The sequence below is a fragment of the Eucyclogobius newberryi genome, unplaced genomic scaffold (genome assembly GCF_026437365.1).
Source record: "Eucyclogobius newberryi isolate DKJ021-1_F unplaced genomic scaffold, fEucNew1.0.hap1 SCAF_9, whole genome shotgun sequence".
Lineage (NCBI taxonomy): Eukaryota > Metazoa > Chordata > Actinopteri > Gobiiformes > Gobiidae > Eucyclogobius > Eucyclogobius newberryi.
Window position 1 is genome coordinate 32,952,179 of NW_027316532.1, and position 18,106 is coordinate 32,970,284.

At 43.3% G+C, this 18,106-nt stretch overlaps 1 protein-coding gene across 1 annotated transcript; it reads right to left on the reverse strand.

Annotated features, from left to right (window-relative positions):
* Window positions 1-895: 895 nt before the first annotated feature.
* On the reverse strand, window positions 896-15,994 carry st6galnac5b (ST6 (alpha-N-acetyl-neuraminyl-2,3-beta-galactosyl-1,3)-N-acetylgalactosaminide alpha-2,6-sialyltransferase 5b). The gene is made up of 5 exons (XM_072438529.1): window positions 15,883-15,994; window positions 15,334-15,534; window positions 2,913-3,322; window positions 2,487-2,594; window positions 896-1,356 (listed from the first exon to the last, which is right to left on the reverse strand). Exons 1-5 carry the CDS (start codon window positions 15,895-15,897, stop codon window positions 1,125-1,127), a joined length of 966 nt encoding a protein of 321 aa, XP_072294630.1. The 5' UTR covers window positions 15,898-15,994; the 3' UTR covers window positions 896-1,124.
* Between the last annotated feature and the right edge of the window lie 2,112 nt (window positions 15,995-18,106).

Genomic DNA, 18,106 nt, shown 5'->3' on the forward strand with positions numbered 1-18,106 from the left:
AGAGCGTTACCACATTAAGATTCCACCCGTGTACACTCTTCTGCTGAAATCACAGTTGAACACACAAAAGGACAGTAGACTGATAGTTGTTCTGGACATGCATCTTTACCCTTTGAATCTGTTCACTGTGTTTTTGTCCATTATCCTGCATTGTAATTACCTTTCCAACATGGATACGAAGTCTCTGCAAGCTTGTTGCTAAAATTAATAATACTAAATACTAAATACTAATACTAATCATGGTTTAAAGGGGACATGTTATGCTAAATCAACTTCAATTAATGAGCTTGTTACAACAGCGTTTCCTCATCATTAATTTACATTTTGAGTAATCTTGTATTGTCCTGCTCGAATGCTGTTTTCACCTACGTCCTATCTCCGCCCACTTCCCCGTACTTAGTTAAGAATATTTGAAAAGTTAAGGCTTTTAAAAGACACAATTCAAAAATGAAAACAGAAATGACAATCTACTGCTTCTTTTACAAGGGAATGTCACAATGAAAAGGCGGAGCTTATCAGTTCTGCAATTTTGAACAGGACCAGTTTCAAGCCATTTAGATCAATATTGCGGTTTACAATGACCAGAATGTAAAATGATCTACTTATGTTATGAAAAAAGATGTCGTGTTTAAAGTATCGAGGTTTGAGGGCCACTGTTGTCAACGATCACACAATTCAAGAAATCTTTTGTGAAAAACGAACCAGCTCTTATTATTATGGCAAAAGCCATTAGTCTCTAATTATGACAATTGCAAAATTGTTGATCCTCTAGATGTGTTTTTTGATTTTGAAGTCAACAGTCCTCCCGATTATCCTCATTGCAGCTCAAAGGCTCACACAGCAGAAAATACTGCACTAAATTATGAAAACGCACAGATAACAAAGCTTTCCATTTATACTTGTAAACCTTCATTGCTCTCTTATGACTTCATCCCATTACATTTCCACAGCAGTGTTGTTGCTGTGTGCAGTGGTCTTATTCTGCCTTATCCTGTCTTAGGCTGCCTGAGCACTGGGCGAACAGCCGTAACAGCTGCTTGTTCAGTGGCTTCCCCCTCAGAGTGGCTGAGTGGGCCCAAAGTGTCCACATTCATATTTCACACCATCCTCACACTAGAGAAACCTCAGGATCCAGCAGGAACAGCAGTGGACGAACTGTCCCTGACGGCAGAAGGCCCCCACTCCGGCTGGTGGAAGTCTATGTTCAGTATTTGGGCCCAGTTTGAAAAGACTATCTTCTCAGTGATGAAGTGATGGCTCCACTTCCTTCTCTTCTCATGAGACAGATACAAGGAGCACTCTTCAGGCCCTGAGGGCTCGTAGTAATGATATGGTACGGAGTGACGCAAGGATGAGCTGCAGAGAACAGAGAGAGAGAGAGGAATAAAACAAACTGTGCTAAGTGCAACGGGGAGGAGGCGTAGAGATTGAACAAAGACAAACAGAAAGATCAGAAGAACACAGCACTCTGTTTATTATTCTTCACCACCTCATTCTTAAACCCACTGGCTGCACACAAGAGCCTCTCAAGCTCGCTCAGCAGAACAATGAGACAGCTTAAGCGCTTATTCATTTTACCAGGACAGTGGTAAAATTAACAATTCAATTATTGAACAGTCCAGACTCAGAGGCACTGTCCCCGACCGCCGCGCAATGTTGCAGAGACGTGTCAGCCAAGACAGTCCTACAACATCCAGAGACTTTAGGTCCTCAGGGCGGATCTCATCCACCCCTGGGTCCCCTGCCACTGAGGAGTTTGCCAACAACCTCAGTGACTTCAGCTTGTGTGATGGACGAGCCAGCCTCTGAGTCCCCAGTCTCTACTTCCTCTTTGGAAGACGTGACAGTGGGATTAAGGAGGTCCTCAAAGTATTCCCTCCACCGTCCAACGACATCCCCAGTCGAGGTCAGCAGCACCGCTTCCCCCTCCTGAGGCGCCGGACGGTTTGACAGAATTTCTTTGGGGCCGACCAATAGTCATCCTCCATAGCCTCTCCAAACGCCTACCAGCCCCGGGTTTTTGGGCAGAGATGAACCCCCGTGCTTGTATTTCCTCAAACTTCCCTTGGCATGGCACTGTGGGTGCACCCCACACTTTGAGAAGCTTTGGTTTATTGAGTTGAGACAAAGACTTTAAGACTGTGTACTTCATCTATATGCAGAACAATAACCTAAAACATTGCAAGTAATATGCTACCAATTACATATTGAAACACATTAATTTAACATAGCTCAAATTAAAGTCTTAATTTGTATGTGCAAAATGATATCATACACTTACATGGTACAGTACACAGTGTTGGGAAGTAACTGAATATATGTACTGAAAATATGTATTCAGAATACTAATTTAGAATAAAGATAAAGTATTTGGCACAGTTACTCTGTCTTTCTGTGGTGTTCAGTCTTCAGTATTCTGTAACTAAAGTATTCTTCTCGTCACTGCCAGTACAGTAGATTGCATCACAGTAGATTGCATGACTTACTTGCAGTAGTCGGGTGGCACCATGCCGAACACACTGATCCTGTCACACAGCTCCAGGGCTGTGGCCATGGTGAACCAGCCGGTGCTCAGCCACAAGTTGGATATCTTCCTGAATGACATCACACACATTTGAATACCTTTTTAATAGATTCACATTCATGCAACAGTGTAAATATGAGGGAAAGGGACTAGATGCCTGAAGCAGATGGGCCTAATCTTTCAATGGGACCTGATGATTCGTCTTAATTCATGAGAGCGAGATAAAAGTGTGACATTTGCACACGAGCCCGTACATGAGACTGAAGTGTCTGTAGTCTTATTACAATGTGGGCTGTCTTCATATGCAAATTGGCCTTTCTCTATGAGGAGAGCTTTTTATATGGGTGTTCTTAATGATCTTAATCAATTTCTGCTCTAATTCAGTTACCTGTCTATCCCAGTCTCTTTCTTGAAGAGTTCATCCATCTTCAGCATCTGGATTGGAGAGATGGTGTAGATGTTGAGTGTGGGCATCACATGCTTCAGCAGACGCAGGCTGTTGTAAACATGACCCTTCCCGTCTCTTCTCATGAGGTGACTAGGACCCCAGTGTATAAAGACTGTGTCCTGACTGGAGTTGAGCAGTTGCTGCCTGTTTCTTAGCACCCTCTGGAGGCTGGAGTGAGCGATCACACGTACAGTGGTGCGCCGGCCGACATCTTTTTGGAAGCCATGAGTGGGAGCGTCGTTCATACGGATTACACATTGTGATTGGTCTATTTCTTCACCCATATTTTTGCCGACTAGTTGTCCCGAGCTGGTGACAAGGGCACACGTTTTGCAGTACATCTTCAAGGGCTGTGGACGTGAAAGACGAGACAATAAATCAAAACGTTAATTCTGCAAGAAGCAATTATTCAAGACTATTAATCACAAAAACAATTCCAGAAATTCATGCATGAATAGTGTAACCTCTTTATGTGGGACGTCTTGCCCTTTAACTTTAACCAATTGTACTCGTCTGCACTCAAACACACAAAGATTCAACAACAAAATCTATGGTCTGTGGATTTTAATACCATCTCACCACAAAGGACTTCAAATCATTTCAGTTCCTCATTTTGTAGCCGTTTCTGTTCTGATTGTTTGACAGCAGCATTCTTGAGTATCTTCATGTGAATTGTTCCTGACCTTAATTTAGCTCTACATCAGCATTCAGAGCTGCACTCGGAGCTTCACACTCCATCAGGTTCTGAGGTGTGTGGATGTCAGGACATGCAGGTGATGTTACCAGTGCAAAAACCTGCCCTGCTGCTCCTAACACTATATTTAAACTCCTCAGCCGCACTCTATAGTGGGAGAATTGTGTCTATGTTTGTCTGCAGCATCAACGTGTTTCCTCAAGTCTTCACCGGCTTTGATCCAGTCGGAGATACATCATGCAACAGAATAATGTTTCTCCGGCAAGAGCCTGCAACTGCCGAGATCAGAATAGTAATCCGCATCGAAATCACTCATTACATTTTGTTGTGGATGTACTACACTGAGCCAATCTTTTCCACAATTGTCCAGAGACAACTTCAAAATGCGACTCGAGTTTCCATGCTAGAAACCATCAAAAAAATCAATGCTGTGGAAAAAAATAATTCACTGCCAGAGTTCAAAACAAATGCATTGCTTGTGAAAGGCAGAAAAAAAGAGGAGCGTAATAATGGCATCAACCTGTTTTAATGTGTCATTTCCATCATATTGTGTCTTCATTTGTTGCTAATGTAAGTGCAATCACTAGTTTTGTCACAATAAAAACATTTTCAAAGTGAATTCCAAGACAGATGTTTGATACTCATTACCAAAACAACAAAGATGATTAGAAACACATTTTTAGACAATAGCAGGTAATTTTCAACATTGATTATTCTTGAATTAGTGTAATTAATCAATATTAACATGTGGCCTCTACAAGCTCTGATATAGATCAAGGCCATGCAAAACTATTCGGAAAATTATGTCCAATTTATGTCGTTGAAATTAGTTTGAGGACCAGTCAGTGAATAAATAAAGTAACACTAATTGATCCTCAAACTAGTATCTCGTAAGTGTCAGTCATTAACATAAAAATAAACATCAATTAAAAATAATTGGACCTTTTCTGAAAAGTTTGCATGGCTTTGATCTCTATAAAAACTAGTATAAGGCCACATCTTAACATTAATTATTACATTGATTAATTAATAATCAATGTTGACAATTACTTTCTATAGCAACGGACCGTCAGACAAATTCCATCGAGCACCTTTAGGTTGAGTAAATTAAACAAACAAATTAGTCCAGAGTTTATAAGCCCAAGTACAATTCAACTCCCACTCTCTTATCTCTTTTCAACCTTGATCAATAATGCATGACCTTTGAACCGACACATTTTCTAAGACTATTAAACCAGAAAGAGTCAGTGCGAAATCTGGCCAGGGCACTTTGATGTTTATGTTCATTCCATTTCAAAGTGCATTAAAAAGAGTGTTATTCCCAAATGCAGCGTTCCCAGTCGATTACCACCCACAGGCCGATCCTCATCATTGCCATCCTGTTTATTCACCTCTCGAGGGAGAAGACGGATCATAATTGCTTTCAGAGCCAACCCCATCATTCAGGACTGCACCAGACATTCTCCAGCCCGCAATACATTTTATGAATGAAATTGATCAACTTTATGGAGGGTTTTTTGAGATCACCACCACTAGAGAGTCATGAAGAACAAATGTTTATATCAGGTTAGGAAATATGGTGATAAAATCTAATATTGATCTCTTTGTGGTGAAAGTGACACGTCGTGATTCAGTCCTTTTCTCTTGAATGTACAAAATGTGACTTGTTTGAGGTTCAAAGATCAGACAAAACGTAAATGGACAATGTGTTTTTATTTCCTCTTATTGTAGTAATTGCACTAAACGATACAGTATCAGATTTTTGTTTTGGTCTTTACAATATGATATTTTATAAAGTGTCAAATGTATTTTCTCACAAATAGTATCTGCCTCTAAGTCATTGTATTATTATTACCAAAAGTGTGTATTTAAGATACTTTGAAATATTCAATTTGGGACATTTAAAGGCGCAATGGACGATTTTTCGGCGATTTGAGAACGTAGATTTCTGTCCACTTCTGCGTCAGCTCGAACTGTCTTTCTCCGTCTTCATTTTGCCCGTACACTGAGGGAACTATATTATGATAGATCCATGCGCTTAGACACGCGGAAACGTGGGGATGAACCGCGAGCGGCTGCAGGTGAGCGATAAGTGCGTTTTATGATTGATACGTGGCAGGACAAATGATTTATCCACGCCACGAGGAAATATGATAACGTCCATTCCACCTTTGATAAGTCAAATAGAACCCCCTATATTTTGCATCACCAGCCGCCACTTTCTCCAGCTGAACTCAGACAAGACCGAAGTCATCGCCTTTGGCCCAAAGAAACAAAGAAAAAGTGTTAGCAGTCAACAAATCTGATGTGACTTGGATAAATGTATCTGTTTACAGAGGTTAGACTGTAAGAGCCGCCTCTCCAAACGAGCTGCAGTACGACCAGAACACGGGACTGATGCTCTTCCTCCTGAACTGTGGTATATAACTGTCATTTTTCAAGTCTCATTTTAGGACACTCTTTAGGCGGGCATTTGACACATAGTTCTTTAAGGTATATAATTTTAAGAATTTTAAAATGTTTTAATGTATGATTATTTTTATTGCCTTTTTAATTGTGAGGCACTCTGTGAGGCACTCTGTGAGGCACTCTGTGAGGCACTCTGTGGCACTCTGTGAGGCTCTGTGTGAGGCACTCTGTGAGGCACTGTGTGAGGCACTCTGTGAGGCACTGTGTGAGGTACTGTGTGAGGCACTCTGTGAGGCACTGTGTGAGGCACTCTGTGAGGCACTGTGTGAGGTACTGTGTGAGGCACTCTGTGAGGCACTGTGTGAGGCACTGTGTGAGGCACTCTGTGAGGCACTGTGTGAGGTACTGTGTGAGGCACTCTGTGAGGCACTGTGTGAGGCACTCTGTGAGGCACTCTGTGGCACTCTGTGAGGCACTGTGTGAGGCACTCTGTGAGGCACTCTGTGAGGCACTCTGTGAGGCACTGTGTGAGGCACTCTGTGGCACTCTGTGAGGCACTGTGTGAGGCACTCTGTGAGGCACTGTGTGAGTACTGTGTGAGGCACTCTGTGAGGCACTGTGTGAGGTACTGTGTGAGGCACTGTGTGAGGCACTCTGTGAGGCACTCTGTGAGGCACTGTGTGAGGAACTCTGTGAAGCTCTGTGTGAGGCACTCTGTGAGGCACTGTGTGAGGCACTCTGTGAGGCACTCTGTGAGGCACTGTGTGAGGCACTGTGTGAGGCACTGTGTGAGGCACTCTGAGGCACTGTGTGAGGCACTCTGTGAGGCACTGTGTGAGGCACTCTGTGAGGCTCTGTGTGAGGCACTCTGTGAGGCACTGTGTGAGGCACTCTGTGAGGCACTATGTGAGGCACTGTGTGAGGCACTCTGTGAGGCTCTGTGTGAGGCACTGTGTGAGGCACTCTGTGAGGCACTGTGTGAGGCACTCTGTGAGGCACTCTGTGAGGCACTGTGTGAGGCACTGTGTGAGGCACTCTGTGAGGCACTCTGTGAGGCACTGTGTGAGGCACTGTGTGAGGCACTGTGTGAGGCACTGTGTGAGGCACTCTGTGAGGCTCTGTGTGAGGCACTATGTGAGGCACTCTGTGAGGCACTCTGTGAGGCACTGTGTGAGGCACTCTGTGAGGCACTGTGTGAGGCACTCTGTGAGGCACTGTGTGAGGCACTCTGTGAGGCACTGTGTGAGGTACTGTGTGAGCACTCTGTGAGGCACTGTGTGAGGCACTCTGTGAGGCACTGTGTGAGGCACTGTGTGAGGCACTGTGTGAGGCACTCTGTGAGGCACTGTGTGAGGCACTCTGCGAGGCACTGTGTGAGGCACTCTGCGAGGCACTGTGTGAGGCACTCTGTGAGGCACTGTGTGAGGCACTGTGTGAGGCACTCTGCGAGGCACTGTGCGAGGAACTCTGTGAGGCACTCTGCGAGGCACTGTGTGAGGCACTGTGTGAGGCACTCTGTGAGGCACTGTGTGAGGCACTCTGTGAGGCACTGTGTGAGGCACTCTGTGAGGCACTGTGTGAGGCACTCTGTGAGGCACTCTGTGAGGCACTGTGTGAGGCACTCTGTGAGGCACTCTGTGAGGCTCTGTGTGAGGCACTCTGTGAGGCACTGTGTGAGGCACTCTGTGAGGCACTGTGTGAGGCACTGTGTGAGGCACTGTGTGAGGCACTCTGTGAGGCACTGTGTGAGGTACTGTGTGAGCACTCTGTGAGGCACTGTGTGAGGCACTCTGTGAGGCACTGTGTGAGGCATTGTGTGAGGCACTGTGTGAGGCACTCTGCGAGGCACTGTGTGAGGCACTGTGTGAGGCACTCTGTGAGGCACTGTGTGAGGCACTGTGTGAGGCACTCTGCGAGGCACTGTGTGAGGCACTCTGTGAGGCACTCTGTGAGGCACTGTGTGAGGCACTGTGTGAGGCACTCTGTGAGGCACTCTGTGAGGCACTGTGTGAGGCACTGTGTGAGGCACTCTGTGAGGCACTATGTGAGGCACTGTGTGAGGCACTGTGTGAGGCACTGTGTGAGGCACTCTGTGAGGCACTGTGTGAGGCACTCTGTGAGGCACTGTGTGAGGCACTGTGTGAGGCACTGTGTGAGGCACTGTGTGAGGCACTCTGTGAGGCTCTGTGTGAGGCACTCTGTGAGGCTCTGTGTGAGGCACTGTGTGAGGCACTGTGTGAGGCACTCTGTGAGGCACTGTGTGAGGCACTCTGTGAGGCACTGTGTGAGGCACTGTGTGAGGCACTCTGTGAGGCACTGTGTGAGGTACTCTGTGAGGCACTGTGTGAGGCACTCTGTGAGGCACTCTGTGAGGCACTGTGTGAGGCACTGTGTGAGGCACTCTGTGAGGCACTGTGTGAGGCACTCTGCGAGGCACTGTGTGAGGCACTCTGTGAGGCACTCTGTGAGGCACTGTGTGAGGCACTCTGTGAGGCACTCTGTGAGGCACTGTGTGAGGCACTCTGTGAGGCTCTGTGTGAGGCACTGTGTGAGGCACTGTGTGAGGCACTCTGTGAGGCACTGTGTGAGGCACTCTGTGAGGCACTGTGTGAGGCACTCTGCGAGGCACTGTGCGAGGCACTCTGTGAGGCACTCTGTGAGGCACTGTGTGAGGCACTGTGTGAGGCACTGTGTGAGGCACTGTGTGAGGCACTCTGCGAGGCACTGTGTGAGGCACTCTGTGAGGCACTCTGTGAGGCACTGTGTGAGGCAATGTGTGAGGCACTCTGTGAGGCACTGTGTGAGGCACTGTGTGAGGCACTCTGTGAGGCACTCTGTGAGGCACTGTGTGAGGCACTGTGTGAGGCACTCTGTGAGGCACTGTGTGAGGCACTCTGTGAGGCACTGTGTGAGGTACTGTGTGAGCACTCTGTGAGGCACTGTGTGAGGCACTCTGTGAGGCACTGTGTGAGGCACTGTGTGAGGCACTGTGTGAGGCACTCTGTGAGGCACTGTGTGAGGCACTCTGCGAGGCACTGTGTGAGGCACTCTGCGAGGCACTGTGTGAGGCACTCTGTGAGGCACTGTGTGAGGCACTGTGTGAGGCACTCTGCGAGGCACTGTGCGAGGAACTCTGTGAGGCACTCTGCGAGGCACTGTGTGAGGCACTGTGTGAGGCACTCTGTGAGGCACTGTGTGAGGCACTCTGTGAGGCACTGTGTGAGGCACTCTGTGAGGCACTGTGTGAGGCACTCTGTGAGGCACTCTGTGAGGCACTGTGTGAGGCACTCTGTGAGGCACTCTGTGAGGCTCTGTGTGAGGCACTCTGTGAGGCACTGTGTGAGGCACTCTGTGAGGCACTGTGTGAGGCACTGTGTGAGGCACTGTGTGAGGCACTCTGTGAGGCACTGTGTGAGGTACTGTGTGAGCACTCTGTGAGGCACTGTGTGAGGCACTCTGTGAGGCACTGTGTGAGGCATTGTGTGAGGCACTGTGTGAGGCACTCTGCGAGGCACTGTGTGAGGCACTGTGTGAGGCACTCTGTGAGGCACTGTGTGAGGCACTGTGTGAGGCACTCTGCGAGGCACTGTGTGAGGCACTCTGTGAGGCACTCTGTGAGGCACTGTGTGAGGCACTGTGTGAGGCACTCTGTGAGGCACTCTGTGAGGCACTGTGTGAGGCACTGTGTGAGGCACTCTGTGAGGCACTATGTGAGGCACTGTGTGAGGCACTGTGTGAGGCACTCTGTGAGGCACTGTGTGAGGCACTGTGTGAGGCACTCTGTGAGGCACTCTGTGAGGCACTGTGTGAGGCACTCTGTGAGGCACTGTGTGAGGCACTCTGTGAGGCACTCTGAGGCACTGTGTGAGGCACTGTGTGAGGCACTCTGTGAGGCACTCTGAGGCACTCTGTGAGGCACTGTGTGAGGCACTGTGTGAGGCACTCTGTGAGGCACTCTGTGCACCCCTTGGCTGTTGGAAAGTGCTTAACAAAGGAACTTTGATTGATTGATCTACTCAATGTTCAAATCCAATATGACTGAAAGACTTTTACCCGCATATGATATACTGATTATTTATGTTTTCATCTGTTTGTATTATGATTTTAATGCATTTAATTCAGTTGTGTGAAGCAATTTGAATTATTTGTGTACAAATTGTGCTCTATAAATACACTTGCCTTGCCTTGTCCCTATGGAGATAGTTTAGTTATATTTAATGTAATACTACGGAGACACGCAGGTGACATTAGCAAAATATTATATTTTCACGTGGCCACGTGATAATTATCACATTCCCTCGTGATATTTCAAAAAAAATTACGTGATAATATCTCGTGGCCGCGTGAAAATATCATATTTTGCTAATGTCACCTGCGGGGCTCCGTATAATACCTTTGCAAGCAGAACAATAAGATCTCCATGGATAAAAGCAACTGGCAGAGCATCAAGTTTTTATTTTCTACTTTTCAAGAGGGATCATCTATTTTGTAATTTATTTTATTTTAGAGTCGACCAAAGTGCTTAAAACACAAATGCACATAGGACAACACAAGTGTGAAACAACAGAATAAAGACACTTACACATTAATAAAACGTAAGTTTTAAAGAAGACTTATAAACAGGTCTAACTTGCACGAGGAGCACAACAACAGAAAATGTCCTCCCCTTGTTTTCCTCTTTGCTTTTGTAACAACAAGTAAAGTAATACAAAGTAAGGAACAAGCAGTGGGTTGTGACATGTGCAGTAGCAGTAATGACGCTCGTATGAAGTAGGCTCACAGATCAGGTGAGGGAAGAAGACGGAGGCTGGTGTTTGATTTCACACTTATATATTATTTACAGGGAATTGATATATTATTAGCATTTGAATGAGTATTATTACTTCAGGTTGCTGTGTGTAGGCCTGTCACAATAACGCATCGTGAACTATGATTATTTGTATTGATAGAAAAAAATACCCCGATAAAGAGTAATATTGAAACATCTTAATGCCACAGACGCAATAAATAGCACAATTAAATACTTATTATTGTTATTTCTAGTATGTCTAATTTGTCATAGATGTTAACTATTTCACAAACTACAGTCCAAATGTTATCATAGAGGCCTAGTATTACAAACAAATATAAAGAAAATCCCTACAAGTCCATTGAAAAGGTATGCTCGATATTTTTGAGCCTGAAAAAATATTATTCTTTCTATCATATATTGAGTGATGAGTTGATGTAGTAATTATCGAGACAGATCTAATATCACCAGTGTGTTTGCCAAATTTCACGTTTAAGATAAACGAATGAACAACAGGCAAATGGGGAGTAAAGACCAGTCGAAACATAAATGGTCTCATTAGTGGCAAAAGTATTTATCACAATTAGTACAAGCAGATCACACAACCTGAATATGTATTTGAAAGATATGGGGTGGAGCACTGTTGGCACGAGTCACTAATCCACTGAGAGAGTGTAGCTCTTCTGTGAATAAGTGTTTATTTTACCATTATTATTATTATTATTAGTAGTATTATTATTATCTTGTCTTACGCTAGCTGTTTTTATTTTATTTTATTATTTTATTTTATCTTTATTTTTCCCCCCATTCCTTATTAGGAAATGAGAGGTTTTGTCTATAGGAGTTTTTGTTTATAATAGTTTTGTTTATAAGAGTTCTTCTATTAAGAGTGTGTTTTAAACTTCCTGTGATCTGTCCTTTTCCTCTGTATCTACTGCGTTGCAACAATGACATTTCCCCATGTGTGGACAATAAAGGAATATCTTATCTTATCTCATCTTAATAAATGAGTTCCATGGAATGAACAGTGAGGGACTCAATGCAGCATTATTTACACATTACACAATACTTAAGTAAAAAGCATAATAGAGTGTGACTAACAAACGTCCATTTTATTCCTATTTTGATAGTTTGATGATTTAGACAATAAAAAATCAACCACATTTTTGGTTTGTTTAATTTTTATAATCTATGGTATGTAATTGAATGGGTTGATACAAAAGGACTACATCAAAATAATAATGATAATAACAATTTGTATCATATTGAATTTTAGAATCCTTAATCATATATTTTTGCTTGACGTTTTACAGTTACCTGCATTATTCATTCATTCCATACTTTGTGTCAGTAAACTACTATAACAAAAGCTGCCCCCACAAGGCTGCAAACCTGCGCCATCAGCCGTCAGCCACTCACACATGAGCTAAAGTGTCTTGCTCAAGGACACAGCGACTGGTCTGCGGATGACACTGAGCCACTGTGCTGTGTTATGAATGTAAGTCCAGCTCTGAGGGACAGATGGACACAAAGCAGGATGAAACGTTTGCATGCTGAATCCATCAATCCCCCAGACGCCACGAGATACTTGGTGGACATCCAAGCGAAACTCTGAGTAATAAGACACTTTCCCCTTCCAGTAAATTATCTGCAGAGATTTTTAATATTGATGTGGCATAAACAGTCATAAAGCACCAGCTAGATTGTGCTAGATTATTAGAGTATCATTTTTGTATTTGGTCTAAATTAGATTCAAGCAAAATGAGACACGTTATGAGGAAGCTACAGTCGTTTCCATGGCATTATAGCAGTCTGAATCATCCTCTACACTCGGCTGTGTTTGTGTGCACATCTTCCCGCACTATGCTGTCCGGGTGATCAATCTAATCGTGTGAGCAGTCTGTAACGCAGCGCTCCTGTGAAGTGACGGGCTTTCACAGCAGAGAAAAGGCTGCACACAGTAATGTGCAGAAGTTCTGAAAGGGAGAGGCCAGCAACACACAAAGAACTGACACCTGGTTTTATCTTGTAATGGTCCAGACTAATCGAGGTCACGAGGGGCTAAATACTGCGCGCTTTTATCTCCGTCGTTGAGAGACAGAATCAGAGAGAAATCTACAAAAAAAGGACAGACAAACAATTAGCTTCTGCCTTTTCACAGCGGTAGAGATCGTGGCAGAAAAACATCGGCAGAAACCTATCTCATTTCAAGTGCTTTGTGGTTAAATATTTCATAGCAGCAGCAGCAGCATTAAATATAAATAGAGACGTGGAGAAAAGAAGAGCCAAAGAGACGATTGTTATAATTGCCCCGGTAAATGTAAATGTGCCCGTTCAGAAATAGACCACTATATATTTCTTGTTATCATATTCTGTGAGGTATGCACTTCTCTGAACTTGGCCCACGAGGCAGCAAAGAACATAATGTAACATACAAATCAAGCAGACATACAAAATATTGTTGCTAGTTTTTCATTTACTGGGGCGATGCCTGAAGCGTCTGATTATTTGCATGTCTCTCTTTATATTCATGGCGGGAGAGTATTGAACAGGCAGTTTGTAGTATTCATGTGTTAGACATATATTAGATATGTAGTAACTGGCAATCTTTCAGTGTAGATGTATGTTAAAGGTTTGTGGCGGCAGTTGATGTGGCTATAACAGTTTATGTATCGCATTTTCCCAAATTGGATTGCTCCCCTCAGATCAAACCAATATCCGTCCCAAAATTGCCAAAGCGACATTATACTATAGTTTTTCTAACTCCATTTTAACCATTTTGTTTTTGCATTTACTTCCATATCAACCACAACACACAATACAACAGACTACAGCTGAAACTGCTGTAGTTGGATAACAAAATGACCTCTTATGAAAATTAGAGGTGTAAAATAGATAACCGTGGAGAGTTTGCATGTGTTTAGAGATTAGAGATTGGAGATTAGACAATAGCACTCAGGTTTGAATGTCAAAAACGTTGTCATAACGTTGTTATGTCGGTGTACAAGCATGTAAAACGTCAATAGAGATTTAGCTAAAACAGTTCTAAAAAGTGAAGAAAAGAGCCGTGGAACAACCAATAAACTGCTGGGTCACTGATGGCAAAAACGTTTAACCCACAGGAGTGTCAGAATTAATATGTCTAGTATTTAGCATCTTGAAATCTCAACTAGTTTAAAACGAGGCAAAGTCTGTGGGCCTGTCACAATTACACATTTTGAATTATGGTATGTTGCAGCAGAAAAATATCACAGTAAACGATAATATTGAAAGTACCACTGGATGGTACATAAGGATGGGCCATACCATACCACCATACTTTCAGCTCCAATGTCATGTAATACTATGAAAAGTAGTGCAATATCAATCCCATACTGGTAATATATGTGCAGAAATCCTAAACTATAAACAACATATTTTAAAAACAAATTAACATTTGATTGAGAATCTGCATTTTTTCATGATACATTATAAATCGAGTATCGAAACTTTTTGAAACCTCTGTCTGTATTGATGTATTGATATTTGGTATCAATCTGCCCATCACTAGCAATAACTAAAGTAGGTTACCCTTTTTCCAAGGGAAGCGTGTTGTAAAAAATGGGGGCAGGAATCTAATATCTCTAATCTGTCATAGATGTTAATTATAAAACATATGAATAAAGTGAAGAGAAAAATAAAAAAAAAATCCCTAATCCAAAGAAAGTTAAACACATTCATTTTTTAGACTGAAAAAATATTATTCTTTTTATTATATATTGAACGATTAGTCAATATAGTAAGTATTATGACAGGCCTGTCTATGAGATATGACGACACAATCCCAAACTCTATTCATGGAATTCGTCTTCCTGTCTTTCGGCGACATTTCGAGAACTAGTCACCATTTCGAGGACTAGTCACCATTTCGAGGACTAGGCGACATTTCGAGGACTAGTCGACATTTCGAGGACTAGTCTCCATTTCGAGGACTAGTCTCCATTTCGAGGACTAGGCGACATTTCGAGGACAAGGCGACATTTCGAGGACTAGGCGACATTTCGAGGACTAGGCGACATTTCGAGGACTAGTCACCATTTCGAGGACTAGGCGACATTTCGAGGACTAGTCGACATTTCGAGGACTAGGCGACATTTTGAGGACTAGGCGACATTTCGAGGACTAGTCGACATTTCGAGGACTAGGCGACATTTCGAGGACTAGTCACCATTGCGAGGACTAGTCACCATTGCGAGGACTAGGCGACATTTCGAGGACTAGGCGACATTTCGAGGACTAGTCGACATTTCGAGGAATAGGCGACATTTCGAGGACTAGTCACCATTTCGAGGACTAGTCGACATTTTGAGGACTAGTCACCATTTCGAGGACTAGTCACCATTTCGAGGACTAGTCGACATTTCAAGGACTAGGCGACATTATGAGGACTAGTCGACATTTCGAGGACTAGTCACCATTGAGAACGTTACCTTTCGATCCAGGACGGCTGTGTATCCCTGCAGCACTGGCTCTGTGACTTTGTCCTGGCTTTTCACCGCCGCACCAGGGGCCGGGGGTGAGCCGTGAGTAGGTGTAGGTGGCATGGGGGCACTGTCACTGTAGATACCTTTGTAGACCAACATCAAACTGGTCACCATGGTAACGGCCAGGATGCCACTCACTCCCTGACACTGCAGAGTAGGACACGTCAGATTGAAATGTGTTTACAGACATAAAGATCATGTGCAATCCAGGTCATAAGAGGCTTTTAATAGTTTTAATTGCAGAAACCCATCACAGCAGCGCTTCCTCGTGCTCGACTGCATATGGAACTCAAACACAAATAGTACAAAAATAGCATTTGGTTAATTCATTCAAACGTAATGGAAATGCAAATGACCCTCTCCGATCAGCCACAGAGATAACACAAAACAAAAAAAAACATCACGAATTTCACAGAGGTCACAAAACGACGCATTCCCAACGCGCTCAGCAGATGATTAATAGGCGACAACATCGACATAATTAGGTTACATTACCACTTTTATCCGCATCTCTGCTCCTCTTGGTTTCCACACGCAGCTGGAGGCTTCATGGCACAAGGGTCTCCGCTGATCCAGTGGGTTTGGACACAGTCAATGGTTTGGATGCTATAAAGGTTCTATAAAAAAGAGCTCTATAAAGCGGCGGCATCATTGGGACGAGATGAGACGAGGAGCGCGCGCGGCGATGAGCGTCTTTTTTCCACAGATCGACGCTGCTCGGCTCCTACAGGGACGCGCGTGCTCCTCATGGTCCTAAACAACCCCGCCCACACAGCACCGAGGTTCAACGTGGGTTCAGCACAATGAGGAGTTAGTCACGTGCGGGCTTTTTATTGTTCCTTGTGATCTCTTTTATTCGTGGGTAATTTACATAGATTTACGGTCCTAACGTGTGGAAACAAAGTCAACTTCAACCAAAACCTGGAAAACGCATTTATAATATATCAGTATCATGATTTAATTAATACTTACTCATAACATCAGTTTATAAATAACATGGGAAACATTAATTTAGGCATTTTAAATATCACATCCATTTCGCTTATGCGTGTTCAGAATAGAGTCAGAATAGTACTTATGAACATTCTGTCACATCCATTGAAATGAGACAGCAAATAAAAAAGTGCTCTACAAATAAACTTGCCTTGCCTTATTGTGTTTATGAAATGCAGCATTTTGTTCAAAAACACTGGAATGGTCTAAAAAAACTGCATTTAGCAAAGTAATGTCAATCAGACCTTCTCATCTTCATGGAGAATGGAAGGTTTCAGATCCTCCACATACAAACACAGAACTCCTTTAACGGCAAGAAACATTTATTATCTATTCGTCATGGCAACTTGAGCAGCTAACACCACCCAGGGGACACAGAGTTGCTGTAAACTGTAATACAATCAGGCGGAGCTGGATAACGTTAATTGCACTTTGGATGATATCAGTACATTTTGATACAGACTATTTTTCTTTAAAGGTTTTTCACGGGGCGAGTCTGAAGCAGCCGAGAATGGAACATTTTATTTTAGCATGTTACTCCTCCAAAGAGGCTACACTTTAACTGATTGTTCATATTGCGTTCATCACATTATATTGTTTAACATTTAGCTGAGGACAGGTCGAAATCCTGTTTGAATTTGCTTTTTAACAAAATGCTGTTGTTGATGAAATATCTGTAATTATGGGTGTTTCCACAGTAAATAAAGCATGAACAAAGTTCAAATAGGGTGAAATTGTTGTATCAGAATTTAAATTGAATTTGTTTTTCAGACACAAATGTGTGGTTCTTGTCAGTTACGCCATACATTTATAAAATAATTGTAACATTTGTGGATTTTCAGTTTGAACATTTCATTCAAAAACAGTGACTCTCTCATAGAGCTCACTCAATGTGAATGTGACATATATTTACCAAAAGGGGGGGCTGAATCAAACTATCAACATTTTAGTAACTGTTTAAATAGAAATCACTACAGTAACTACTTTGCTTGCCATATATAGATATGGTGAAAAAAAATCCATTTAAATTTGATCACAATTCATGTAAACTTTGTATTTTCAGTGTGATTGGTTCAATTCAGCTGTCACTCACTCAGAGCTTCACAGAACCTGACCAACAGGAGACATTTGTGGATATGAGGATATCACCAAAACAGCAAATTATCACAGTTACATTTTCATCCCCATATTGCCCAGCCCAATCTTACAGAAAAATACTGCTCCTTGCAATCATGTATTCGGTGGATTAGTTTAAGTCTGTGCATTTAGATAGAGATGTCCCCCAGGTCCGACACACACAAAAGCATGGCCTCTGTCTGTGGAACAAAACTATTGTTAATTAACTTGAACCTGTTTTTCATTGCGGTGCTAGACTGTTGCCTGCTGATGCACGGCCAAACGCTGTGAGAGGGAAATTATCATTTAGCTTGCACCTGTCTGCAGGGCCCGGAGCAGGCACTTTGTTTTACTCATTATGTTTGTCCTCTGATTCAAAGGTTAGAGACTGGGTGTCAGTCACACATTTAAAACAAAATACAGTTCTAACATCAATGTTAGAACTTGGTGCCTGGCATACGTGTGCTGTGCCTTAACCACTCGACCCCTGGGCAGCAGTGATGCCTTAACATTTCTTGGTAAGTAATACTAGTAGGAGGCTGAGGTAAAAAACAAACAAAGGAGAAAATAACGAAATTATTTACAGAACAAACTAAAGCAGTTGGAAGCT

Bases quoted from the DNA above. Each gene is read 5' to 3' on its own strand.
- st6galnac5b (XM_072438529.1), bottom strand. The intron at 3,323-15,333 runs GTAACGTTCTCA...TCACGTCCACAG, and splicing joins CAGCCGTCCTGGATCGAAAG to CCCTTGAAGATGTACTGCAA. The intron at 2,595-2,912 runs GTAACTGAATTA...GATGTCATTCAG, and splicing joins AAAGAGACTGGGATAGACAG to GAAGATATCCAACTTGTGGC.